Genomic DNA, 27151 nt, shown 5'->3' with positions numbered 1-27151 from the left:
ATTTCATTAGACATATTATTTATATTGTAATATGCATAATTTCTGTTCTGTTTGAAAACTAAATTAGTTTAGTTTTTAACTAAATTTGTTGTTTTAAAAGGAAAAACTTAATTTTATAGTTTTTTTTTAACAATCAAACTTGTTTAGTACCCGCACCTGCATTATCTATTTTTTAGGCTGCGAATAACAAGCAAAAACGGATTTGTGTTGTAAGATTGCATTAAAGTTTTAAATTCTCAAATCAAATTTAGAGTTGACAGTTAAGTTATTTTACTTTTTAATGAGTCAAAATTGAATTCAGTTCCAAATAGAATGAAATTGCTTTCTTATAAAACAAGTTTTTCGTGTAATTCATTATTAAAACAATTTGTTGCAGAAAAAGAAAAAAACACATACAAATCACCTTATATGATTTGTTTAGATGTATTTTATGTGGCAATAATTTAGTTATAGTAATTTGTAATGAAGTGTTTTACATGGTATTTATAAATAAATTATAAATTTTTAGCTACAGATAAAGTGAAAGCTGGTAAAATCAGTGAAATGCATCAAAAACTTCAGGAAAGCGATGCGGCTCGAGTAGATTTTGGATCCAGTTTCTCGGATTTACCTTCTTCATTGAAACTTTTGATTACAAACCCAACATTTGTATTCCTAAGTCTAGCAGGTGCAAGTGAAGGTATTGTATGAATTTTATTCTTTTTTTTTTAAGTATTGTAGGTTTTTTTTTTAAAAAATTGTTTTACTTTTTGGTGATTTTTAATTCTATGTGAATGTAGTTAATCAAAATGAAACATTATTGCTAAAATTTCTAAGTCTCAAAAGTTTAGTTTAAAGGACTTACTCATTCAAGGGGTACATTGTAAGAAGTTTCTTTCAATAACATTAATATTAAAGTGTAAAGTTATTGTGCTTTGATTCATAGTGTTACTTTTTCTTCATAAATCCACATATTTGATGCAAGTCTATAATGCTTTTTACTAACTGAGATTAACTTCTGCTTTTTTCCCTGTTATAAAATATGCTCTCGAACTCAATGTAATGTATGTACTATATTCTACACGTTTGCGTAAATTTTGAAAATTTGAAGACAATGCTTTACAGATTTGTGTCTAATAAGTACTAGACCATGTGTGGATTTACATTACGAACTCAGATTATCGGAAGTTTTGCATCTTAATTGATGTTATCAAATATTGCTTAAGGAAATCTTTACAAATATGTTATCTTTTTCTATTTATAATTTTTTTTTGCTCATCTGTGTTTAATTTAAATATATCTGTTTAGGTATTTTACTTGCTGGTCTAGCAACATTCTTGCCTAAATTAATTGAATCACAATTCAGTTACCAAGCTAGTTTTGCTGCTTTTATTGTTGGTAAGTAAATGAAAAAAATTTTTTTGTCCAAATTATTTTCCACACCTTATAATTTGATTATGACTCTGTATGTACTTTATAGTTGTACCTCGATTGTTCAAACCTTTTTAGTCTGATTACTTTGATCAACTGAAGTAGATTCCAAAGAGTTCCCCCCCCACACATTTGCTTTTCTTCTCTCAATTTAAATTATATGCGATCATAATGCAGCACAGGGCCTTCAAAATAAAAATTGCTTATTGTATTGTATGGCTACTTAAAATTAAACAAATAATGGTTTTATTAGTTTGAAGTTGATTGCTTTAGTTTTGCTAATTTTGGCCATAATGTATAATTTTAGTTATTTTATCTCACTCTAAATGTAAGTGTATATATATATATATATATACAGTCAAACCCCGTTAACACGAAATCGTCAGGACCACCGAAATTTTTCGTGTTAACCGAATTTCGTGTTAACCGTTTAAGTAGTGGCGGCATCTAGTCAACAATTATTGAACTACTAAACAATTACTTATATATTACAGTTCTTAAAAGTTACTAATGAAGACATATTGCAAATTTAAGTGAATTTAACATAAAATTAAAAATACTAAAAACAATGAACATTTAAAAATAACTTGAAATTTGGAGAAGAAATAATGAAGTGAATTGAACGCCAAATTACAAATTTATTTATCCGTTACGGAATCAAGGTTGAAAAAAGTCAGTTATTGACTTCTGTTTTAATTTCTTAAGATAACACTTATTAATAAAGTCATTTATATGTTCTAAGTTATCTAATGCATCCATAGCATTTTCTTGTTGCATGAGGAAACGATTAATTACTTTCATTGCACATGTCGCCTCATTTAAAGTAACTGGATTTTCTTGTTCAATATCGGACTCTTCATCAGTTGTATCCATGTCGACATCATCATTTTTCGCCGATAGTTCAGCGATTATGTCTTGATCGGTGGTTATATCCGATGTTAGCAAATCTTCGTCTATAGTGGTGTAGTCTTTGAACAAAGGGGCTGATAGAATCCCGCGTTTTTCCGCTTCTTCGATCAAATTAGTCAACGTTTCTGGTTCTGCTTCACTTATTTCTTGAAGATTCATTTCTTTTCCATCTGTGAACCCACCGCACTTGAAACTGTTTATAATTGTTTCAGAAGAAACATTGTTCCAAGCACATTTTAAGTATCTCATTGGGTCTAATAGATTTACAGAAAATGTAATTTTATTATCAAAGCAATGGATCATCTTGCGTACCATTTCTTTTCTGTATTGCACCTTCAAGCTATGAATGATACCTTGATCGCACGGCTGAAGTTTTGCTGTGGTGTTAGGAGGTAAAAAAACACATTTAATCGCTTTTAGTCCGTGAATATCATTATGAGCACTACAATTGTCAAGCATCAAACAAATATTTCTTTTTTCCCGAAATAGTTTCCTGTCCAAGTCTGTTAACCATTTCTTAAAAAGCATTTTATTCATCCAGGCTTTCTTATTTGAAGCATATACAACGGGTAAAGTTTTTAAGTTCTTAAAACAACGTGGGTTCGCTGATTTACCTACGACAAACAAGGGCAATTTTTCGGTCCCATCCATATTACAAGCGACCAAAACAGTAATTCTCTTTAGAGCATTTTCCGCCGGAGCATTTTTCTCCTTTAATGCTCAATGTACGGGAGGGCAATGCTTTGAAAAAGAGTCCCGTTTCATCAGCATTGAAAATGTCACGTGGTGCGTAATTTTTCCTAAGAGCAGGCCACTTTTCAGACAAAAATGATTCCACAGTCTCCTTATCTACAGTTGCTTCTTCGCCACAGATTTTATGACACACAATTCCATGACGCTTTTTGAATCGTGTTAACCAACCGTTTGAAGATGCGAAATTTGTCACGCCGAGAGCATCCGCAAAAACTTTTGCTTTTTCTTGCAATACATGACCCGTTAAAGGCAGATTCTGACTCCTTGCTTCACGCACCCATCGCAAAAGCGCTACTTCGATCTCCTCATTTCCCCCTGTTCTCATTCGCTTTCTAGCTGGCTCAAATTGATTGATAGCATATGCGACTTCAATTTTTTCACGATTTTTTATAATCGTAGATAGCGTGCTGTTGGGAATTCCATATTTCGTCGCGATCTCTGTTTTCTTTAATATTCCATCACAAACTTCATTCAAAATTTTTTGTTTAGTCTCTAAGGACAAGGATTGCTGTTTTCGACTCATTTTTACGAAATTTCAAGGGCAACTGACAGTCGGACTCTACCACGATCATGTGTGCTTATGCACTACTTTCCACCCCCTTCCACGCACGTGCAAAGAACATTCCGAAACAGAATAGCAGCAACCAATCAAAAGAGATAATTATGGAAGGATGGGACCTCGATTCGAGGGTAGGAGTAGAAATTTCAAAACACTAATTCCAAACTCTTGTAAAAGAAGAAATTTTGACTTGGAGTGAAAAAAATTCTTTTCGTCTTAAGCGGTATTTTGCGATTTGGGTTTCGCGTTAAAAGAATTAATTAACACTATTCTTCAGACTCGATCGACGGGACCTAACAATTATTTCGCGTTAAGCGAAATTTCGTGATAAGCGATTTCGCGTTAACAGGGTTTGACTGTATATATATATACACACACACTACCCATTAGTATGGTTCAACTATTATAACGACCGATACCTGAAGTCCAGTTTGCTGTCCCATAAAAACAGTATTATTTTAACCCATAGAATGTTGAAACTGAACCATTCATTTCAATAAAGCAATATTAAACAATACTTTCATTGTATTGACTTAAAAAAACTGTATATTAATCAGTTTCATCATTCTGTTTAAAATGTAGCATGTTTTTGCCAAATTGAATACAGTATTCATGAAATATAAGTAAATATTTGCACAAATTTATCTAGTCACAATATAGTACTCTCACTTTATTTTGCTCATTCTTGTTTGGACCACGGGCCACTTTATCAAGCATAAACTGTAGAATGTAAATTTGAATAATTTTATTTAAATTTTAAATTAGAAATTTTTTTTTAAATATATAGATAAATACAATGAGCCATAATGTTTAGATTAGGAAGCAAGTAGCAAAAACTGTTCAGAAAAATTAATTTTACTAGTGGGCTGTACCCCTGCTCGCTGACGCTTGCGAACCCCCGAAAAGTGCTACGCAATTTTATATGATTTGCTTCGCAAACCAAGCTCGCTTTGCTCTCTACTAATTTAGTACATTGCAAATACACAAAATTCTAAGAATTCAAAACAATCATTCAAATCCATATAACAACTCTTTTTTCAAAAAAAAAAAAAATTACATCTTTTTAGCAAATACTAAGTCATTAAAATAAATTTGAATTCAAATAAATGACATGTAATACGTTAAACCTATTAGAAATGTGCTATAGTATAAAATCTTAAGATAAAATTTCTAAAACTGATATCTCTTTAAAAAGGTTAAAATTTTTGCTATAATTAAGTCTATTAAAAATTTAAATAAGTGAATTGCAATGGAAAAACCTGCATAAACAAGTAAATTCTATTAAAACAAATTAATTTGTGATATAAATCAAAAATCGTCAAATAAATTCGTAATATATAAATTCGAGAAAAAAAGCGCTTTCGACAAAATACTAAAATAGATCTATCGACAAAGACTACTGACTTCTGCCTAGCATTTGCTCTCTCTGGTTATTTCAATATATGTTTTTAAAAGCGCTATATGTTGAACCATCTCAGCTAAATTTGGCATGTGACATTTTTAGCGGCAATCATTGGTCGATTTTCTAGCATTGCCATTCGGGGAGTTGTAATGAGGCTTTTTTTTGTCGCCGTGTAAGAGAAATATATATATAGATTTTGAATTTCATACTTTTTTTATGTTCTAACATATTACTTTTTAGGTAACAAAGTTTTATTAAAATGTGCAACTACAAAACAGAAAGAAAAATGCATTATAGCATAAATGCAAGTGGTTTGATGCGGAAAGTTTGAAAACCTCTTATTTAAAGCGAAATTATTCAAAGCAAAGTAGCTTTGCAATCATAATCTTCAACTCATTATTTCATAATTTTATAAACCGTAAAATCAATAACATAAAAATTAATAGCGTTCATGCATATTTTTCTTTTAAGTTAGTAAACTGTAGTTAGACATGAAAGATATATTTTTTACTGTCGTTTATTGCTTTAGGTTCGGTGACAATACCTGGTGCTGGAGGCGGTAATCTTCTCGGAGGTTACCTTGTTAAGAGATTTAAAATGAAGTGTGCCAGTATCATTAGGATGTGCATTGCATTTTGTCTGATCTGCTTAGCTTTCTCTTTCATATTTATTCTGCATTGCCCAGATTCAAAATTTGCTGGAGTAAATGTCAATATTTCAGATGAGTAAGTTGCATTTCTTAGTACATTAGATTGTGTTGTATTAAATTGTTTTTGTGTAATTTTATTCTTCTAAGAGAGCATTCAGTGTTTTCTCAAACTAAAAACTTTAATCTGCTGGGTTTCATGCTAACAAAAAATCATTTTTTTTTCTATCTTTGAGAACACATTGGAGAGAGAATAGTCTAATTTATCACAAGTTTGTCTTGTGTTTCATTATTCAGAGGGATTATCTGTACATTTTCAGTCACTTGAATAGATTACTGTGAAAAAACGAAAAATTACATTGACATAGGTGAATTGTAAAATCTGGCGTTTAACAATGCTACAGGGTAATTTGTAATATCTCCTATCATTTTCTAGTTATTCTGACATTCTTAGAAAATTATATATTAGAAGATATATTAGAATAAATTAGAAAGTGTGCTCTAGACTTATTCTTGTGAACCTGCCCTCAATACTCTTTTAGGCTCATTGCAAACAACCTAAACTAAATGATATACTTCCTAAATAGCCTAAATGTAGCTAGGCTCATTGCAATAAGCTTAAAAGATGTCAGTCAGAGTTGCTTTTGAATTTTTGGTACTATTCTATCGCTAAAGCATAAACTGTTCAAAAAGAAAATTCCTGCGGAACAACTTTATATCTACAGCTAAACTGCATATCCACTTACTTCCCTGTTAACTGTTAGTTCCCTGCAGATTCGTTTATGTTCATGTGCTGATAGAAATTTTTATGCGGTAATAATTAATGTGAATAATTTTTGTTTCAATTATATATTTAATTTAATATTTAATTAATTCTTTTCTATTTTATGAGGAGACAGCAGAGTGCTCTATCCCCTGAGTCCCCAGGACTCTTTCAGGGTTGCCACTCCACAAGGAGAACAGGGAAAACCTGGAAAATGCAGGGAATTTAAAAACAACTAAACAGGGAAAATGCAGGGAATTTTGATTTTTTCTTTACAAACTGGGAAAATAATGGGAATTTTGTTTCTTATTCTTGTCTTTTAAAAAATGGTGACGACTCAAAGTGTAATCTGTGAGATATTTAGCCATGGTATTTCAGCTATACTAAACTATTTCACTTACTATAGCATTAATTATGTTCAGCTATTTTCCCACTGATTAAAACTAATAAATATAGTTAGCCCTATATAGCTCACACAAGAGCGCAGTAATTGTTATTTCCTCTTAATATATTGTGTATAATATGTACAGGGAAAACACAGTGAATTTTTTTTCCAGATTTGAGTGGCAACCCTGTCTTAACATAATTAAAAGGTAATTTTCTATTGTGTAAAGAGCCGTGGGGTCTCATTGGATAAAGTGATGGCTGGTTGATATGAATTCCACACCCTGCTTGCATTGACCACAGTGATAACGAAAAATATCCTCAGTGGTAGACGGGTCATGGGTTAGAGTCCCCTTGCCGTCAGGCTAACCGTGGGAGGTTTTCCTTTTCCATGTAACGCAAATGCGAGTTAGTTCCATCAAAAACTCTTCCATGAAGACTAGTTCTTCATAATGCTTGATGCAGGAGTTCCCTTGTCTTTTGGGTAGAGTTCAAAATTGCAAAGGCTGCAGAATTGAACATTGGTAGTCATAAACCCAACAAAATTGGATCAGATGTTCAAAGATGGTATTACAATATAATATATTGCGTTAATTTAACTTGTTATTTTTGATGGTACTCGCAGATTATTTGTCGATATCATAATTCTCGTTGCAGAACAAAAGATATAATTCTGTTTTTAGATGCTCTGTGATCTTGTTTATGATTTTGAATATTTAATTTCAACAATTAATTTTACTTATGTATTTTGTTTTTTTAAAATAAATTATTTATTTTACAGAACCATGGGCTCAAAATTTTTGTCTGATTGCAATTCTGACTGTACTTGTTCTGATCATAACTATGATCCAATTTGTGGTGCAGATAACACAATTTACTTTTCTCCTTGTTTTGCTGGCTGTCAGACGGTTTATCAAGAAAATGAGAGAAAGGTAATTTTTCATTCTTTAAGTGCTTTCCCAGTTCTTTTTATTAAGTTCCGACTGGACTTTTGGATTCAAGGCTTAATAATTATCCAGAATTTTTTCCCTAAAATTTTGTATTATATTTTTGACTCACATAGCTTAGTGGAATATTATAGCCAGGGGTCTGTCTAGGTTTTACTGAGAGGTACCTATTTTGTGAAAATTTAGACATAATATGTGAAAAATTAAAAATGATATTAAAAAATCAACACAAAAACATAGTAAAAATATAGATTTATCGTTTCTTAAGGATACAAAAATAAAATTTTAAGAAAAAGTACTTTGTGAAACTACCGTTTTTCCTAAAGTGGAATTTGTGAAACTACCGTTTTTCCTAAAATTGAATTTGTGAAGGTACCGCTAAACGGTAGTAAATTCAACGTGGACAGACCCCTGATAGCTTTTTGACTATTGGGGCTTTGCTCATATTGCTAGTCAAGAGCCGAGGTTGTCAATTTGATCCTGACATAACGACTAGAGAATCAGCCTGAATTCCATCAAGTAATTGAGTAAGACTATCAGTGCTGAAATTCCGCTCTTTAGTTTTTGGTGTTAAAGTTTGGAGAGAGGGCTACCAGCTGAGTTCTATTAGTCAAGAAAAAATACACCTGACATCTATCCAAATCAATGAAATGACAAAATTTGAAAGAGTTAGGGAATTTAAGTACTTGGGTTCAGTTGTCACTCAATACAATGATATTATACCAGAGATTAAGCAAAGATTTCTTCTTCCTAATCCCCAAAATTAGCAGGGCTAAACAATGTCCATGAAATTAATGACCCGGAGGAAGTCGGCCACCAAAAGTGGGTTTTCTAGAATGTCCCTCTTGTCCAGTTCAAGACAGTCCAGGATATGTTGGGGAGAAGCATGCATGTTGTGGCACTTGGGGCAGTTTGGGAAGATTTTTACACACTACCCTCAAAGGAAAGAGATTTAAGGTGGCCACTGGTCCTTGTAGTTGCACCGAATGTTGAGTGCACCTCCTGGACGGGTGCTCTGGTACCAGTAATGTTTGGGGGTTACGAGCCAGGAAACATTGTCTTCTTTTTTCTTTTTGGGTGCCAGTTCCATGAAGGTGAGTGAATTTGGACTGATCGGAGTTTCTTCTGTCCCCTCCTAAGATCCTTAAGAGATTGCTAACATCAAAAGTAATAACAAGGAAAACAAAGCTTCAGGTTTATAAAACTATAATCAGACCAACCGTTATCTATGGATCAGAAATGTGAACTCTAACCCAGAAACAAGAAAAAATGCTGATTACCTGGGAAAGAAAAATTCTTAGAACTATTTTTGGACCTGTCAGAGAGGGTGATCTGTAGAGAAGGCGGTACAATTTTGAAATTGCGAGACTATTTAAAGAAAAAGATATAATAAGTTATGTAAAAGCAAAGAGAATTCAATGGCTAGGAGGAAAACAGCGACACTACAAAGATATTCAAGGGGCAGTACCAAGGCCAAAGGAAAGGGATGAGCCGGTCAAGAGATGGTTTGACAAGGTGAAAAAAGACCTTAAGACTCTAAAAGTGCAAAACTGGAAACAAAGAGCTAGAGACAGGCGACTTTGGAGCAAAATTGTTAGTGAGGCCATGGTCCAACATGGACTGTAATGCCAGAGAGTTAGTCATCTCTGTTCCAGCTGTAGAAAATAAAGCCCTGAAAAACAGTGCTAAGCATTTGGTTAGAGCTATGCTAGATATATATCCAGCTACAAAAAATAAAACTTAAGCTCAAAGTAGTATTTTACTAAGTAAAATACTATTTATAATTTTTAATTTTTTTAAGAAACAAAAAGCATAAGTGATATTTTATTGATTTAGTTTGTGAAAGTAAAATATTTTAGAATTTGTTGGTGCATTGTCGACCATCTCAGGCCGGATATATCTCCATCAACCAACCCTGACCAATCTTCTAGCTCTGTTTATAGAAACTGGACCAATTTGTTTAAGAAACTGGAGCATAATCAGTTTTTTTCCTTTTAAAAGAAAACATATAAGTTCTGAGATAAAACTAACTATTTTGAAAACTTATTGACTTTAAGGTAGTTAATAAATCAAAAATAATTATGGGAGAAGACTACTTTTTTATTGCCCGATAAATATTTCTATTTAATAAAGGTTATGTATCCCATACCATTTGGGACAACCATAGGTAGTCCCAAATAACAGACTACTTTTTCCAGGTTTAGACTATAATTTTTTCCATAAAAAAATTCGAGTCATGCTTAGAAATATTTATGAATGAGGTAAAATTTTTTGTTATCAAATTTTTTTTCTTCAGATTAATCTCTCTTTTTACTCTATCATATAAATAATTACAATTCTTTTATAGCTCTACAGACTAAGCATTTTGGCTTGCTGAACAATGTGGTTCTGAACCTTTCTGTTCTTAGCTTTAAGTTTCTATGTTTAAATTTTGTTTGCTTAGATCTAAAAATCTATTTTTGGGTCTTTCGCTGGTTCATGGTGTGAGTTCATTGGTGTCCAATTTGTGATTTCTTGAGTTCATTGGTATCCAATTTGTGATAAATTTATTATTTACAGCCATTATTTTATTTAGTATTATAAATATATTTGAGTGAAATGATTTAATATAATGTTTATCAAGATTAACATATTTTTAGTTTCTATTATAAGTGTCTTTAAGTCTGAGTTTATTTTATTTTACTCCCTGTTGTAACATTTGATACTTTTTTAAGGGCTTGGATTAGAGTGGAAATTTTTTTTCCAATTTGCAAATTGTCCTTTTTTATTTATTTGTTTTTTTCAAAAAAAAAAAAAATGTTTTAATGTTTTTGTCTTCATAAAATACAAAAACATGTTTTTTTGTAGAGTGATCATGAAATTCCTGGGGATGTATAAAATTTTTGAATAGTATTTTAAAAAAGAAAAATTTGGCCTTAAAATTTAAATTTGCTATTAAAGTTTGATTATATTGATTTTGTATGCATCATTAACTATTATGTACTTTGCAAGGCTGAAAAATTTGAATCAAAGTTTTAGTTTAATGAAACCATAATAATTTTAACCAAATAAGGAACATCTAAAATGCGATTTATCTTATCTTAATTTTTCAAAATTTAAAGTGGTTGATTTAAAAACTGTGTAAAGAGGTTTACCTCTTTAAACACACTGCTGATTTCTTAACAGTTACGATTTTATTGATTTATTTTATTTCATATTTTATTCCATTATTTTTGAAAGGTTTAAATTATCTTCTATATATAAATAAAAATATATGTTTAAAAAACTTTTAGCAAAACTTTTTTTCTTATTTTTAAAAATCTTCTTTGTTAAGTTCTCTATTTTTAATTCTTTTTTGTCTTGTTATATATAAGCAGAACATATTTAGAAATACTATAAATTTTGATGAAATAAATGTAAAATTCATGTCGCATCCCTTTATGAGGGGCATTTCAAAATAAAGAATTTTCCTAACATAAAAGCTACTCAATATATATATATATATATATATATATATTATATCAAATTTCGTAACTAATTTAAATTTTTGAAAAGTGATTCAATTGAGTTTGAAATTTGAAGTGTAGTGTTTACAATCAAAAGTTTTAGCATGAATAGTTTACTTTCTATTTTGTTACTTTTCGGAATGAGGCAACATCCTAATCAGAGTTTATGTACTATTCGTACATTTTAAATATTCGTTAATAAAAAAAAGTTTATTTCTTTTGTAGTTAGTGTGTAAGTTTGAAATGTTTTTTTTCTTTTTGTTAAAAAAATAAAAAATTTTAAAATGCTTCTACATTATCTGCTTATTCTAATTTTAGGCCTATGGATCTTGTTCGTGCATTGAACACGGAGGGATGAATATGACATTTCGTGGAACTGAGTATGTTGTCCAAGCAACTCGGGAGAAATGTGATAATAATTGTACTCATGGTCCATTATTTCTGGGTGTTATATTTCTTTGTATGTTCTTCACGTTTTTGGTCAGCATGCCTTCTTTGTCGGCCACTTTACGGTGAGAAAGTTTTCTAATTTAAATACTTTTAATTATTCACGTTAAGTTTTTTTTTTATTTAAAAGTTTTTAAACTTTTTAGACATATTCAAGCACCCTGCCTAATAAGGTTCCAAAAAACTGGGTTTTTTTCCTGAATTAATTTGGCCAGATTTTATTAAGAAAAACTTCCTCTATAGCTTTTTATCTAATTACTGCCACTTTACAACCTATGTAGAGCTGTCGGATCCACCCAATATTTTAGATTCATTATTCAGCCAATATTAACCCTATATTGGCGGTATATAGGCCAATATTGGCCCTATATAGGACCAATATTAAAAATCTAGACATCCCCATATTGGTCCCTTGGTGGATGTTCATATTGAGCCAATTCTGAGTCCAACTGAGACTAAGGTAAAATTGTTGTTACGAAAGACTTGAATTCATCAGGTCTGAAGATTTGAAAAATATAAGGAGGGACTAACTGAAATCATTGTGAAGAATTTTATAGGCAATCTTTTAAGGCAGGAAACCTATCAGGGATCTATCCAGAGATGCCAACTTGCTCCGGACAGTGAATAAATATTTTTGAATGGTAGTTCATTAATTGTGATTCTTAGTTTAATAAATTCAATATTTTAGGGTTTTTATCCACCACTATTTCTTAATAGTTCGAGGGCTTGCAGAATTCGCCACTTTGTTATAGTTAATCCATGCTAAACCTTTTAAAAAGTAAGCAAAGATCATTAAATATTTTCAAAATTTAGAAGTTATTCACCGTTATATGAATTATTTTGGCTTGTCCGGAGCATTTGGCATCTCTGTCTATCTAGGTTTTTTTAAGAGATACCTATTTTGTGAAAATTTAGACATAATTTGTGAAAATTAAAAATTATGTTAAAAAATCAGCACAAAAACATGGTAAAATAAAATAAAAAAATTTTAAAAATTGTCTCTACAAATAAAAAACATTTATGACTGGTAAACTTCTATATATATTTCTTCCACATGTTCAAAAACAATTTTGCTATTGTAAAATTTTGGGCTTAAAATTGTGTCCAAATTTAAAAATCCATAATAATCATTGTCCAGAGTCAAATTTCATCTTGAATTTAATAAATACACTAATTAATTATTAATTTATTATTAATTTAGTGTATTTATTATTAGTGTATTTATCATACAGAAAAGAGTTTCACAGAGAAAAAAAAAATGTGTCATAAAAAAAAAAGTCTATTAGAATTAAATTGGAATTATGTTTAAAATAATAGTTCGAATTTCGACTTCCTGTAAACTTTACAGAGGGACAGTCTCGTCATTTCATTTTAAGAAACTCTGCGGAAAAAAAGTTCTCTATAATATAGTGTAAGCGACCGGTTAGGCATACCACACCGCACTATCTGACCAAACACATGCTTCGACTTCCTGTAAACTTTACAGAGGGACAGTCTCGTCATTTCATTTTAAGAAACTCTGCGGAAAAAAAGTTCTCTATAATATAGTGTAAGCGACCGGTTAGGCATACCACACCGCACTATCTGACCAAACACATGCTACGTATTCATAGAGCTCTTTTTCCTCGGCAAAGCAATCATAGTAGCAATCCACGGAAGGGTTCTATTGCAAATCAAAATGCGTAATTAACCCGGGGCTTATCATTTTTACGGAAATACAAATTTTAAGAGGCTTGGGGGAGGAGGGAATCTTAGAACTTGCCTTTTTAAAAGTATTTTGTGAAACTACCCTTTTTCCTATTGTTGAATTTGTGAAGGTACGGCTAAACGGTAGTAAATTTGTCCTAGACAGACTCCTGCCTATGCACAAATGTTTTCCTATAAAATATACAATTTTAATTATGTTATTGATATCAAGTTAATGATATAAATGTGTGCAAAATTTAAAACTTTACAAAGAACTGCTCATTTTTAGAAACCTGCTTTGCGAAATCATGCTGATAAAAGGAAGGGAAATCAACTTGCATCGGTCTTCAATAATTGAGTAAAGTTAATAGCTTCATGCAGTAATATTAAAATGTATTATTATGAACTGAGGGAAAGCTTTGTTATAAGTATTTATTTTCTTAATCGTAAAATATATAAATATAGCATGCATCATGAGTAGTACTAGTTTAATCCTCTCGTGACCTGCGGCTTTGTTAGTTTTAAATTCAATTAGTAATATTAACAAATGTATATTTTTTTCTATGTTGTAGATGTGTTGCTGAGTCACAAAAATCATTTGGCTTAGGTATACAGTGGATGGCTGTTCGACTTCTTGGTATGTTTCATTTTTGCTGTAATTTTGTTAGTTTAGTTTTCATTACCTACATTGCATGTAAAGTATCATCAGTTGCCACTTCCTTTTCAATTTTTTTCTGTCTCTCACCTTCAAATTTTCTACAAACCTTTTTATAGATTTCTCTGAATAGTTAAGATTTCGAAAAATTTTTAAACTCTTTTTAAAATAATGTATTCCAGAAAACTGATATATTTATCTGGGTGCGTAGTCAAATCTTTTGACAAAAAATAAGCACCTTTTAAGCAGTATATACATAAACAAAATGCAAAATAATTTTCAATGACTTTACGTGATCATGATAACTAGTTTCTGACAAAGAACTCTTTTCTCGATTATATTGGCTATTGTAAAATAATCAAGAGATTTTTCGGTTCCATATCAGAGGGTGGGAAATGAAGCCTGAAATTGAGAATATCTTGCAAAATGCAGCAGAGTTGCATGTAAGAGTGCAAGAATCTCACCGCACCCAGCTCAGTCGACGCACATGCAGATTCTTGAGTATTTAAGCAAATATGTAACATTGTAGGCGCTATCATATGTTACGGACGGACGGTACGCCAAAATAGAATTTGGTTGAATGAATTGTAAAAATTTTTTATAGAACAATTTGAAAAACAAGCTTTTACATAATACGTGACGAAAATCGACATGGTAAAGAAGAAAAAATTCTCACTTTTGAAAAGGGATAATTAAGCACTTTTTAAAAACAACCAATGAAAGAAGCATATTAAAGGACTTTTAAAAAACGAATATCAAAATAAGCACTTTTAAAAACGCTATGCACAAAGTTTATGAGAAACCTACAAAGTAATGTCTAATTTACTTTTGAAGCACCTTAACAGTTGTCAGTCTGCATAAAGAAAATTCCTCATTTCATAGTATCACCTGTTGCTGACTAATGAAATTTTGAAATTTGTTTATTGCTGTTAATAATTTATTAGCAATAAATAAATGCTGGCATTCGGCAAGTGATGGTGCAAGTAATACTGAGCAGATATATGTGAATACTGACAATGAGTCGTTAGAATTTGTTTTTGTATTTTTAAATTGTGATCTTGGAGCTGCAGTGGCTCAGGGGATATTGTTCACCTTCCAATAAGGTAAACCAGGTTCGAATCCCAGCAGTGATTTGCTGATACGATCTCTGCTTCTGGCTCGTACCAACCACAGTGCTGATGTAAAATATCCTCAGTGGTAGGACAGATCATGGGTCAGAATCCCCTTGCAGTTGTACTAACCGTAGGAGGTTTTTGTAGTTTCTCTCTCCAAATGTGAGTTAGTTCCATCAAAAAGTCTTCGTTGAAGGCTAGTTTATCCCAATGCTTAATCCAGAAGCCCCCTTGTCTTTTGGGTTGGGTTCAAAATTATAAGGCTAAAGAGGTTAAGCATCAATATTCATACACTCAGAATTGGGTGGGCTGTTCAACGCTGGTTATTAAATAAAATGAAATTGTAATCCTGACTTGGCAAACGTTTTTGATAAATATTATCCCTGGTTATATTTAGTTATTCCTGGTTGATGTATAATTTTTATGAGCATGTCCCATATTTATAAAATTTCAGCACGTGTCAAAGTGTCTTAAATATTTATAGGTACAATCCCTGCTCCCATATTTTTTGGATGGTTAATCGACAAAAGCTGTATTCTGTGGCAGGACTCCTGCGATAATGACAAAGGCTCTTGCTTGTTCTACAATAATGAAAAAATGAGCTCCAACATCCTGAGTATTGTTTGCCTGGTGAAAATTCTTTCTTGCATCTTATTTTCGATGGCATGGTACACTTACCGTCCACCAGACACTTCAAGAACTGTAGCCAGCGATTCTGCCTGCGAACCCAACTCACCCCAACAGTCTCAGTCCATTTCGAAGAACATTGCTAACGAAGAGCAGTGCGTTGGAATCAGGTTTGCTCCTTATCAAAATGAGGCTTTTACTTCATGTGATGCACATACCAGTAGTGTACTCTGAGATACTTAGAACACAAAGTATTGTGTTAGCCAAATTATAATTTTATGTAATGTCTTGTTAGGCTCACCATCCCTCTTATTATTTAAAGATAGCAAGTTTGACTATGATCCCAATTTTTTCGAATCTTCTCAGTCCATATCGAAGAACTTAGCCGATTAAGAACAGTGTATTGATATCGAGTTCGCACCTTATCGGAATGCGGCTTTTACTTTCTGTGATTCATATATCAGTGGTGTACTTTGAGGGTCTTATTAATTTTGATTAACCCCCGCCAAATTATAAGTTCATTGCATTTCATGTAATTATCTTGTTAGGCTTGTAGTCTGTCTTATAAGATTACAAAGTTTCTTTTCACTTCATATATGAGATTGCAAACACGAGTTATCGACCGTAACTTTGTTTTTAGTGAGCTTTTATCTTTTTACTGTGCATTCACCTTTTTGTAGCTAGTTAAATGCACGTTTTTAATTTTTGTAGCACTGTGTAAACTTTTTGTGACTGCATTTATTTTTCCTTTTATTCTTCATTTTTTTAAAAGACAAACCGTCCACAAAATATTTATTTTAACTGCCTGATGAGTTCAAGTAGAATTTAAATTTGAAAATGTCTTAAAATTGTTGCATAAATCTTTGTGATACAACTAGAAAAGTTAATAAAGATTTTTAAAAAAAACATAAAATTTGTAAAAAGTGCACTTAATTAGAGATGGACTTTTGATATTTAAATAATATAAAGAAAATTTATTAAAAAGTGTTAAATATATTCCAAGTTTTTGTGTGTCCAAAAAAAATTTTAAAATATGTCTTGAAAGTGAAGAAAAATAATTATAACCATAAGGTATCAAATATATCAGAATTTTTGTGAATTTATATTTCTATTGAGCTTACGATTTTTAATTTTGTGTTGCTGATGATTTTCTTTACAAATTTGATTTTCTTATAAGTTTCAAAATGTATTAACTTTTTTTTCCAGTTTATTTAATGTGAATAATGTACAAACATTGCCTGGGTGATAGGACAAAATACGGCCATTTCTATTGGTCAAAATAATAAGGCTACTTTTATTTATTTGTAAATATTATTGATGTGATACAAAGTGAAATATATTTGAGAGAATTTAAATCCATACTTTCTATAGAGATACTCTTATATTTTCTATGTAGTTTGAATGTATTTTTGTATCAAAGGTAAAAGGCCCTATATCTATTTTGTAACTAAAATTAAGGTTTTACCATTTCATTTTTCAGAGGTATAAACTATTGTAAGAGTCTGTTGTAAAAATCACTATATCGCAATCAAAAGCGTAAAAGAATAATTCTACGGGTGTTCCTGAAAAAATTTAATATTTGTGACAGTGCCTTTTACCTTTAATATGCAGATGTATTATTTTCATGAAGAAGAGCACATACTGCATTTGATCTATAATTTTAATTTATTTTTCTCATCACATTATTAGGTGTTCACTTGTATTTTTTTCATTTGATTTTAACTAGTTGTTACTCAAATGTATTTTTATTGTAGATTTTATGATGTTCGTTTTAAATAGTCTATTTCACTAAATGAAAAATCTTCGAGTCTGACCGTCACTAATTATAATTGTATATATATAATATGACATGGTTTAACTTTTTAAGCATATTACTTGGTGAAATTTTATTGCTCTAAATGTTAAGCTATTTAAAGTTGTCATTGTTATATTACCAAGTTCAAGTAAATTAGAAACATAATTATGAATTAGATACATATGTCATTAGATACATATTATGAATTATAGTATTTTTGTGCCACCCTATATAATAAAATGTTCATTTTTTAAATTTGATTTCTAATTATTTAAAATAGATCTTAAGAAATATAATACAATACCCTTACAAGACTAATTTTGATTGTTCTAAAGCAACTCAAGTCTCCAGGAAATATTTTAGTCATATTTAATTAAACAATATTTATTTTGGTAAATGACATTTTTGTGTCAGTTTCCAATTGTATATGGCAGCTAAAATCCACTTCTGGCGTCTTGGAATCAAATCATATCACAAAGTTGGAATGATTTAATAGAACATTGCTCACTATCATGATTTTTTTCTCTTTCATATATCCGAACCACATTGCAGAAATTTTTGCTTCTATTTGATATGAGTTATACGTCAACTCCAGATTTGAGACATCTATTCTTTCTGCTTTTAGGCGGAATTTCGCTTTTTCGAGTTCTTTCCCCTCCCAAAAAGACTCCCTTTTCTTCTATGTAAACATGATTTAAAATTAGTCATCGCTTTACATATTCTCACTTTTTTAAAAAAAATTCGGCATTGCGATTTGAATTCACGTTATTTAATAGTACACATTGCAATATTTATTCACGCAGTTTAAAAATCGCACACTGATATTTATATTCTCACAATTTAAATATAAAATCGCACCTCTTTATATTTTATTAAAACGTTGGTAATATTCTGCGGATATATTCTTCCACGAATACCTGATATTTTTATAATGTTTAAAAAAAAAGTGTTATCTGCATAACATTCACCAAACTCATCCCCTGGATACAGTAATTAGAATTTATAAGGAAAATTATACAAGTCTAAAGAATCTATGCCTTTAATATATCTGCTAAACATAAATTTGCCCGTCCTAAGAAATTTGATTATAAAAAATTCTGGTGAAAGAGGACATAATCCATATATTTAGCTGTTATCTATAATTTTGAATAAGTAATATAAAGCAAAATCATAGGAAATAAAATATTTATTATTGACAGTCGAAGATAAAACTTAATGAAATAAGAACACATTTTAGAACTTAGACAAAAAAAAATCTTGTCAATTTTTCTCTCAGAAAAATATTTATAAATATACATTACATAAAAAAGAGAGCTGCATGGAAGAAAAATGTAGAGGTAAAAGCAAATGACAATGCATAAATCTTAATATACATGATTTTAAATACCTATGTTTAGACAAAGAAGTTATTAAATCACCATTTGAAAATTAATGTTTCTTTTAACTAATTAATAATTTTCTCACTTTTCATCACACTATTGTTCCATTTGGCACTTGGGAACCAAACTGTCCAATTTATTCTTCATCAAAAATAAATTCTCGATTTAGGAATGTTAGACTTTTTAAAAATAGTCTCACTTGATCAAATCAACGTTCCTTTTTCAAGAAAAATTTCTTAGAGAGCGATTCATTTCTACTTTGTATCTTTAACACACCAATCCAAAAATTCAAACAAATGTTTGTTCGTGCACTTGAACACTTTTGATTTTTGTCTTTAAAGTTCGTTCAGAATATCTGACTTGCTACTTTGATTGGTTATCTTGTACAATATATTGTCATTTTTATGAGTGTAAAAGCACTGCTTTCTTTTTAAAATAGTTTCACTTGTCTACGTGACGTGATAAGGTTAAATCATGCGGGGCGTCTCCGTTTGTAACACCTCTATGCTTTTGTTCTATGTTAATGTACTGACGAATCAGCCTTGATACTTCATGAGCCTGAAAGAAAAAAATTACAATACATAATATAATACTACGACCTTGGAACAAACTTGGAGGGACAGATTAAATTTAGGTAGGGTATTTTTTTCATAGAAATGGCGCATAGTTAAGTGTAGTTTTTTGAGTTCCTGCTTTAAGGAAAAATATGTTGATTTACAAAATTAACTTTAAGTACTTCAATGCAGTAATACTTCACAATAAATATTCAAAATTACAATCACCAACGGTGATACAGGGTTTTTCACTGTGCATAATTCACGGGGTCCAAATGGCATTTTTTGATGCATGGGACTGCAACTCAGCACTGCATTGCCAGCCAATCACAGCTGTAGTTTATATTTCTGTAAGTGTTTGAACATTTGAAGCACTTCCCGGCAATTCTTTAGGTTTACGCGTTTTTCCTCTTCTGTTATTATTTTTTTTTTGCATTCATGCCTTAGCACATCATTTTAGAATCTACATACCTATACAAAAAGTACAACTTTTCTATATAATAAACTATCCCTTCAAGTTTGTCCGAAGATTGTGGAATCATTCTATATATAAAAATCTTAGAGGACTGTAATGATAAGTCACATTCTTAACTCGATCAGAAAGCGTTTTAGATGAAAAACACCATTATTTGCATGTTGGCAATAAAATTCCAGAAACAGTTTAAAGTTTCTGGAATTTACGTTGGAAAAAATTATTTCCTCAAGCCAGTCATTTAATTCTATGTTTCTCTTCAACATTTTTTTTAACTTAAGTATTTTAAAACATCCATTTAAAAAATTGTTTTTTTTTTGTAAAGGTTTGCAACTTGGGGAACGTCAATTTAAAAAAAAAAAAATTTATGAACATCCTTAAGATACAGCCAAATTACTCAAATTCTACCTCGAGGAAGTGTTTTGTATCTTAGTGTTGGAGTTTATAATACAATAAACATAAAAAGACCATTTTTTTTATAAATTTAAAATCAAAAAAATACCACAGTTAAAAAGTCATAAGGTTTAAGATAAAATTTCTATTTTTGACACTAATAAGGCGATACCAAAACACGACTAGTTACAGCAGAATTTATGAATAAAAATTCAGCACAACTTAAACACTACACGCAGAATACATATTTGATGTTTGTGCCATTAAACTATCATTAACATAGTTCATGGATATTTATGTTTTCGATCTATTTCGGTTTTCATCAAAATAATTTTTTTTTACAAACTAAAAAAGTTTCATAATTTTGAATGTAATTTTTGCCTCAAGACTATATAAAATTCCAAATTGAAGGCTCAACTAAGAATTCAGATTTTAGTTTTTGCATTAAAAAAGAAAAGCTAACAAATTATACAATGATTTAGAATTGAGAATCATAAGACCTGCGTGTTACATTACATTAATATCTTTTTCATAAAAACTTATATACAGTTAATGTTTAGAGTGTACAGGGATAAAAGGTTGTCGATGCATTTAATTTTTACTTCACTTACCTGGTCAGTCTGGATTCGTGTTATTTTCTGTACCATCAGGTTACCACACTTCATGTCTAAGAACAAAGTGCCATCTTCCGCCCTTACTTTTCTTGTTGAAATGACTTCTGAAAAGGGATATTTCCACACGGTTTCCTGCAATATGAAGAGTACAATATTATTCAAAAGAAGAGAACCTCTAACAATTCCGTTTAATATTGCCACCTTAAATATATTGAATTTGCTTTCTTTACATGTTCATGCCGCCATAAGAATTTTTAAACAAATATAAACTTATTTAATGCATGGCACCCCATAGCTGGCAATACAATATGTTACACAATCACTGCTCTTAATATATATTTTTAGAATTGCGTATTTGAAAATTTTTACTTGTGTAAAGAACACTATATAAATAGTGATAGCCAACCTGCGGTAGGGATGCCACGCAAAGACTTTAAAAATTAAAATATGTGTAAAATGATGCAGTCGGACCGAGCAGGAAAACAGACACAGGATTTTAATGAAAGCAAAATTAGTTTATTTGATCATTCTCAAATGGATGACGAGCGAAAAGTGAAGTTAACTCCATCGACGATCAGTCTTTCTGGTAGGGAAAATCTTGCAAAAAAAAGTCCGAAAATGTCTCTATTTAGGAAAAAGAGGGAAATCTTAGAAATTACTATTGGTTTATGAAATAGGTTGAGTGATTCCCGCGAAGATTAAAGGGAAAAATGTCTTCTCTTATAATTATGCCTACTTGAGCCAAAAATAGATTTAGGAACAGGATGTGGCTTTTTAAAAGTATGAGTAAGTGTTTCGATTTGAATAATTAATTAGGATGAAGTTTTATAGCAGAGATAATGACATAAAAAGATCCGGGTTACTGTTTCCGGTGTATTTTAAAGCTATTTGGCACACAACGTGATCATCGTGTTTTGAGATTCTTGCATACGTGGTATTTGATTAATTATTACTTTTTTTTTACAATGCTAACAATACTTGTGTTTACAATGCTAAAGGTGCTAACACTAACGCGAGATGGTGCACAGCTTGCAACAAGAACAAACAGTAATAAAGAAATGGAAAGAGGCCAAATCAGGACTGCCAAACAAGCGAGTTATTCAAAATCTATCAACCATGTCACCTTTTTTAACAATATATCTATAAATAACTAAAACAAATTTTCACTTCAAACTCACCAAAATTACTTAATAACATTAATATCTCATGAAATACGGCAAATTTGAGCTCAGAAATTATCTAACTTATTTCTTTTATTGAAAACAAAATTATCCGTTTGAAAATATCTCCTGGCAGAATAAGCAGTAGCAAACTTTCTAACCGGAACTAGAGCAGGTACTGAGCTCTAGATTGTTATTGTTTACATTGATATTGAAAACACCATCCATACAGATATATATACCATAACAGACATTACAAAATTTCGAATGTTGAAATAGCGGTTTGTAAAATAAGGAAAATTTTTAAATAGTAGTTGCTGAAATTGTTAAGAAAAATATGGGTAGTTTGAATACTACTTACATGAGTGACTACTTCCAAGAAATGGACACCCTCCTTATTAAGAGCTAGAATGTGATCAACAGGTAAAGAGTCTCCTCTTATCCACTGTTAAGAAAAATTTTGCACTGTTATATATATTATCTGATTTGTTAAAAACAATAAGCTTTCACGATTAATGTACTAAAAATTGTGTATGAAATACTAAAATTTTTTTTTTTTAAATTTAGTCTTAACAAATTTTGTAGTTTATAAAAAGAATAATTTTTTTTTATCAATAAAGCTCTCAGATGAAAACATGCATTTGAATGAAATTTAAAAATAAGAAAATAGTTGTAAAATATGTTACAAACATGAATAAGAGATATGAGAAAAGATGTAAAATTGTTAATTACCTTGACAATAAAGAAACAGGAACCAAATAGTGGCCATTTTTGCAGGATGTCTAGAAAATAAAGTTATAACTTAGGGTTTTTGGTAACATTAAATAAAAACATTTTTTTAAAAATTGGTTTTAATAGTAATTGCGAAATTTTACCAAAAATAAATAAAACATAGATTAAAATGCAAAAATCTATTTGTAAAAATTTATAATTCTGACTGAATTCGTAAAAAAAAAAAAATTAAGTTAAACAAAGTATTTTTAAAGAAGTAAACAAAATTTAAAAAAAAAAAAAATTAGATTCACAGATACATAATTCAAACACCACATGTTTGAATTTAAAAATTCTAAAACATTTCCTTGAATAACATTGAATCTGTAAAACAAAACATTTTTTAAAAACATATTAAACTTAAGATAAAATTACTAATAAATTCAGATTGTTAGCATAATTTCACAATAAGTGCGCCTTTCATAATCAAATTAAACAACAAATAAAGTAATATCTTTTAGAGAAGCTCATAAAAATAAAGATTCGATAAGAAAACAATTTAATTTATCTATTGTATTGGGGAAAATCAAAACCTTGTTTATCAGTTTGTGTGCTGGATTCACAAAAATTTGATGGAAATAATTTATATGAAGTCTAGAGATTTGAGAAAGATTAAAATCGTGTACTTGTGTTGTAGAAAAGCTCAATGACAGAGATTCAATGAGAGAAAGTTACAAAATCTCTTAAACTGAAGGAAAATAAAAACCATGTTGTGTTGCAGGTAAGCTCACTCGCAAAGATTCAGTGAGAGAGCAATGTACAATTCAACAGAGGAAGATAAAAAATTATGTACATGCGTTGCAGGTGAACTCACTGAGTTTCAGTATGAGAGCAATTTACAAAATCTTTCGAATTCGGGAAGATAACAGCCATTTTGTGTTGTAAATGAGTTCACGTACAAAGATTCAGTGAGAGCAATTTACAATATTTCTTGAACTGAGAAAAATAAAAACTGTTGTGTTGCAGGTAAGCTCACTCACAAAGATTCAAGCAATATTTACAAATTTTCTTGAACTGAGGAAAATAAAATCCATGCTGTGTTGCAGGTAAGCTCACATACAAAGATTCAAGAAATATTTACAAAATATGAATTAGCAATGTAAGGACGAAATTAGGTTGGAGTTGTATAATTGACTAATTGAAGATTGTGATAAAAACATGATAATAAAAATCACATTTGAAGATGAAAACTGAATCATAATTATAATAAAACTTATTTAGAATTTCTAGAGCTCGAGATACAAAGTTATATTTTATCCATAATAAGACTTTCTAAGTTAAGTAATAAATTTTGCCTAATAATATAAATAAGGACAGGCCATAGGAGATAAATCCCCCATGACCAGCCTAATCAAATGCCAAATTAAAAAGTGATTGAAATGTTCCCAACAGACAGTTAGGAGCTTGGGAAGAGATCCATGGTTGGTGATTTATTGAAAGATAACAAAGCCAAACACCCCGTAATCAATATTAAATTTGAAAATAATCTGGCGAAAGCGAATCGACAATGAATTAATGAGTCTTACATTAGTATTGAAATAAAAAGTTGGCCGTTAAATTGATTGTTAACACTAGGTTTACGGACGTTTTTTATATACCTATCTCTACGAACACGCGTCAATTTGACGCACTTACAGAGATGCCAACTTTCTCTGGACAACAAATATATATTTTAAAGTGGTAGTTTATCAATTGTGATTCTTGGTTTAATAAATTCAATTTAGTAGATTTTTATCCACCACTATTTCTAAATAATTCGTAGGTTTATATAATTCACCACTTCATATTTGCAAAATTTACTTAGTTATTTACCGCTTTTTTTTTTTTTTTTTTTTTTACTTATTTCGGCATGTCCAGAGCAATTAGCATCTCTGCACTTAGAAAGCAATGTAATTATATACTATAAGAAAAAAAAATGAAAATATGAGAAAAATGAAAATTTGTATTTATGAAATATTATAGCATTTTATTTTTCAATACTCGGACTAATCAACCGAAACCTTCAAAATCTATCTTTCTATTATTGATTATCGGCAACAGTTGTTTATCGCTTGTTTCATTTGAGATATCGGATAACGGATCGAAGTATTGTCGGTACATTCCTATTTATTATTGATGTGATGTTTGTATGTTTACTCAAAATTTTGTATAAATTACGATTGCGTCAAATTGACGCATATCCGTAGAGATAGGTACACCACAAAGAAAATTTCAATATTTCAACGCTTTTGAAGAAAATACACTTCAATATATATTTACCTCGATCAATGGGTAAAAGTTATTGCAAGAGATAAAATAAAAATGCAAACGGGTTTTGTAATTTTCCTTATAAAATTCGAAATGCGTCAAAATGACGCGTCCCGTAAACCTAGTGTTAAGAAAAGAATAAAATATTTTACATTCGTTTTTTATAAAATTTAATAAAAGTTAAATAATTGGTTTGATTTAATTTAAAGTTCGGTTAAGAATGATTTAAAAAAAGAAATTTTAAAAGCTAGGAAATATGTAATGCCTATAGTGGCACCACAAGCAATCTTTACAAAATCTCATGAACTAAGAAAGATAAAACGTATGTTGTGCTGTAGGTATGCTCTCCCACAAAGATTCGATTTTTTATATCTCCTAAAGTGAGAAAAATAAAAAGCATGTTTGTAAGGACAAAAGAACAAATTACAAGAAGAAAGATGTTACTGCGTTGTTATTGGAAAGCTTGAAGGGTCATGAAGGACGCCTGAAGTTGTGAAGGCTTGTGGAATTTAAAAATTATAACTGCAGTTGTTTTGAATATACAAGTTATTCTTACCTAGGCATTGAGCTTTAGCTTCTGTTGTAGTGAGTGCAGTCATTTGAGGCCAGTTTTGTTGAACATATTCAACCCATTGAGCTGGTCTTATGTCACGGACTCCCAGAATCGGTTTAGGTAAAAGATACTTAACTTCCTCCCTTAGGAAACAAATAAAAAAAAAAAGAGTGGTTCAGTTGCATTATTAAAACTATAAGATAAATAAATGTATTGTTCAAAAAGAATCTCAACTTACTTGGCAGGAGTATGTTCCATATCAGCAGCTCTGTGCAACAAAGCAGCAACTTTTGAGATATCCGCCTGTCAAAGAGTAAAACTATGCATTACTTACTGTTCTAATGCATTTTGTAAGAATGAAATTTTTTTTCTTCACATATTAGTTGATGATAAGCAAATTGAATCTATTGCTTTATCGATTATAATTTCAAAAAGCTATAGTGCATATACAGAGCCGGATTACACCTTTCGTAGGCCCTAGACATAGCCGTTTTTGGGTCCTCCCCTCCTTCCCCCACTCCTCCCCTCTTTTCAAAATATATGCTAAAATTTTCTTGCATATTTTTTTTTAAACATTTTTATTAATATGGATTTTAATTTACAAATTTGTTTATCGAACTTTATCTGCAATACCGACATACTGCCGATATTGCAGTTGATATCGATGATACCATTATGATTAGTTCGATCGATAACTATGTAAACACTTCACGTCAACAATACAACAAACCAGCAAAGAAAAAAGTGAAATTGATAGTGAGATTAATTACAAGAAATATTCATACTACAAATAGCTTCATAGTTTTCATGATACTGATACTACTATGATAACTAAGTGAAGGAAATTAACATTGTCAAAAGTAAATCTTTTGAAATTATTTATAGATAAATTTGCAAGGTAGGCAAAAAAGTAATATATTAGATCATAAGATTCTGCAAAATAATTTATAACCGAAAAATATTATTTTTTTATTTGTATCTTCATAATTTTGCTCAAAATACACTTGCTCTTAAAGCTAAATTATTTTTGTCAACAAATTTTTTTCTCCCAAGTTTTTCGTACGCCCCTGAATTTCGTAGGCCCTAGGCACGTGCCTAGTGTGCCTATAGGTTAATCCGGCCCTGTGCATAGATAAACTGAAGATGCACAGAAATTAGTAAATATGAAATCTCAGATGCATGACTAAAAAATATGAATTTTAACTGTATAAGGTGTACTTATATTTTCTCAAAATTTTGTTATAAATGCGGATTGCCATTTTTTTTTCACTAAATACATTTTTTTATTATTATTAAAATTGGAAAGGCATTCGGTACTGCAGTTTGTTTCTAGAAATATCTTTCTTAGGAATCGCACCTTTGATCATTCTGCGTTTTAACAAAAGAGATGTTCTACTAAATTAATTAAGTGTACAGGATATTATTCAC

At 30.5% G+C, this 27151-nt stretch overlaps 2 protein-coding genes across 6 annotated transcripts in view; one reads left to right on the top strand and one right to left on the bottom strand.

Annotated features, from left to right (window-relative positions):
- The window catches only part of LOC107437086 (solute carrier organic anion transporter family member 4A1), a 59258-nt gene extending 41423 nt beyond the window's left edge, over positions 1 to 17835 (top strand). For all 5 annotated transcript variants that reach the window (XM_087164031.1, XM_087164034.1, XM_087164033.1 and 2 more), the window contains 7 exons: positions 509 to 679; positions 1288 to 1377; positions 5563 to 5758; positions 7608 to 7758; positions 11577 to 11770; positions 13964 to 14028; positions 15643 to 17835. In XM_087164031.1, the coding sequence (XP_087020157.1) occupies positions 509 to 679; positions 1288 to 1377; positions 5563 to 5758; positions 7608 to 7758; positions 11577 to 11770; positions 13964 to 14028; positions 15643 to 16019 (1244 nt within the window). In that variant the 3' untranslated portion in view covers positions 16020 to 17835. The remainder of the gene's footprint in view (positions 1 to 508; positions 680 to 1287; positions 1378 to 5562; positions 5759 to 7607; positions 7759 to 11576; positions 11771 to 13963; positions 14029 to 15642) is intronic.
- Positions 17836 to 18748: 913 nt separating this feature from the next.
- Positions 18749 to 27151, bottom strand: part of Myo10A (unconventional myosin 10A) — a 261697-nt gene continuing 253294 nt past the window's right edge. Inside the window, exons 57-62 of the mRNA XM_087164029.1 lie at positions 25962 to 26026; positions 25727 to 25866; positions 22885 to 22934; positions 22514 to 22597; positions 20990 to 21124; positions 18749 to 19517 (exon numbers count right to left, since the gene is read on the bottom strand). Coding sequence (XP_087020155.1) covers positions 19401 to 19517; positions 20990 to 21124; positions 22514 to 22597; positions 22885 to 22934; positions 25727 to 25866; positions 25962 to 26026 — 591 coding nt within the window. The 3' untranslated portion in view covers positions 18749 to 19400. The remainder of the gene's footprint in view (positions 19518 to 20989; positions 21125 to 22513; positions 22598 to 22884; positions 22935 to 25726; positions 25867 to 25961; positions 26027 to 27151) is intronic.

Source organism: Parasteatoda tepidariorum, chromosome 5, assembly GCF_982258835.1.
Source record: "Parasteatoda tepidariorum strain Cologne lab strain chromosome 5, Ptep-v5.0, whole genome shotgun sequence".
Taxonomy (NCBI): domain Eukaryota; kingdom Metazoa; phylum Arthropoda; class Arachnida; order Araneae; family Theridiidae; genus Parasteatoda; species Parasteatoda tepidariorum.
The sequence above is the reverse complement of the archived record's forward strand: the minus strand, read 5'-3'. Positions and strand labels throughout refer to the sequence as shown.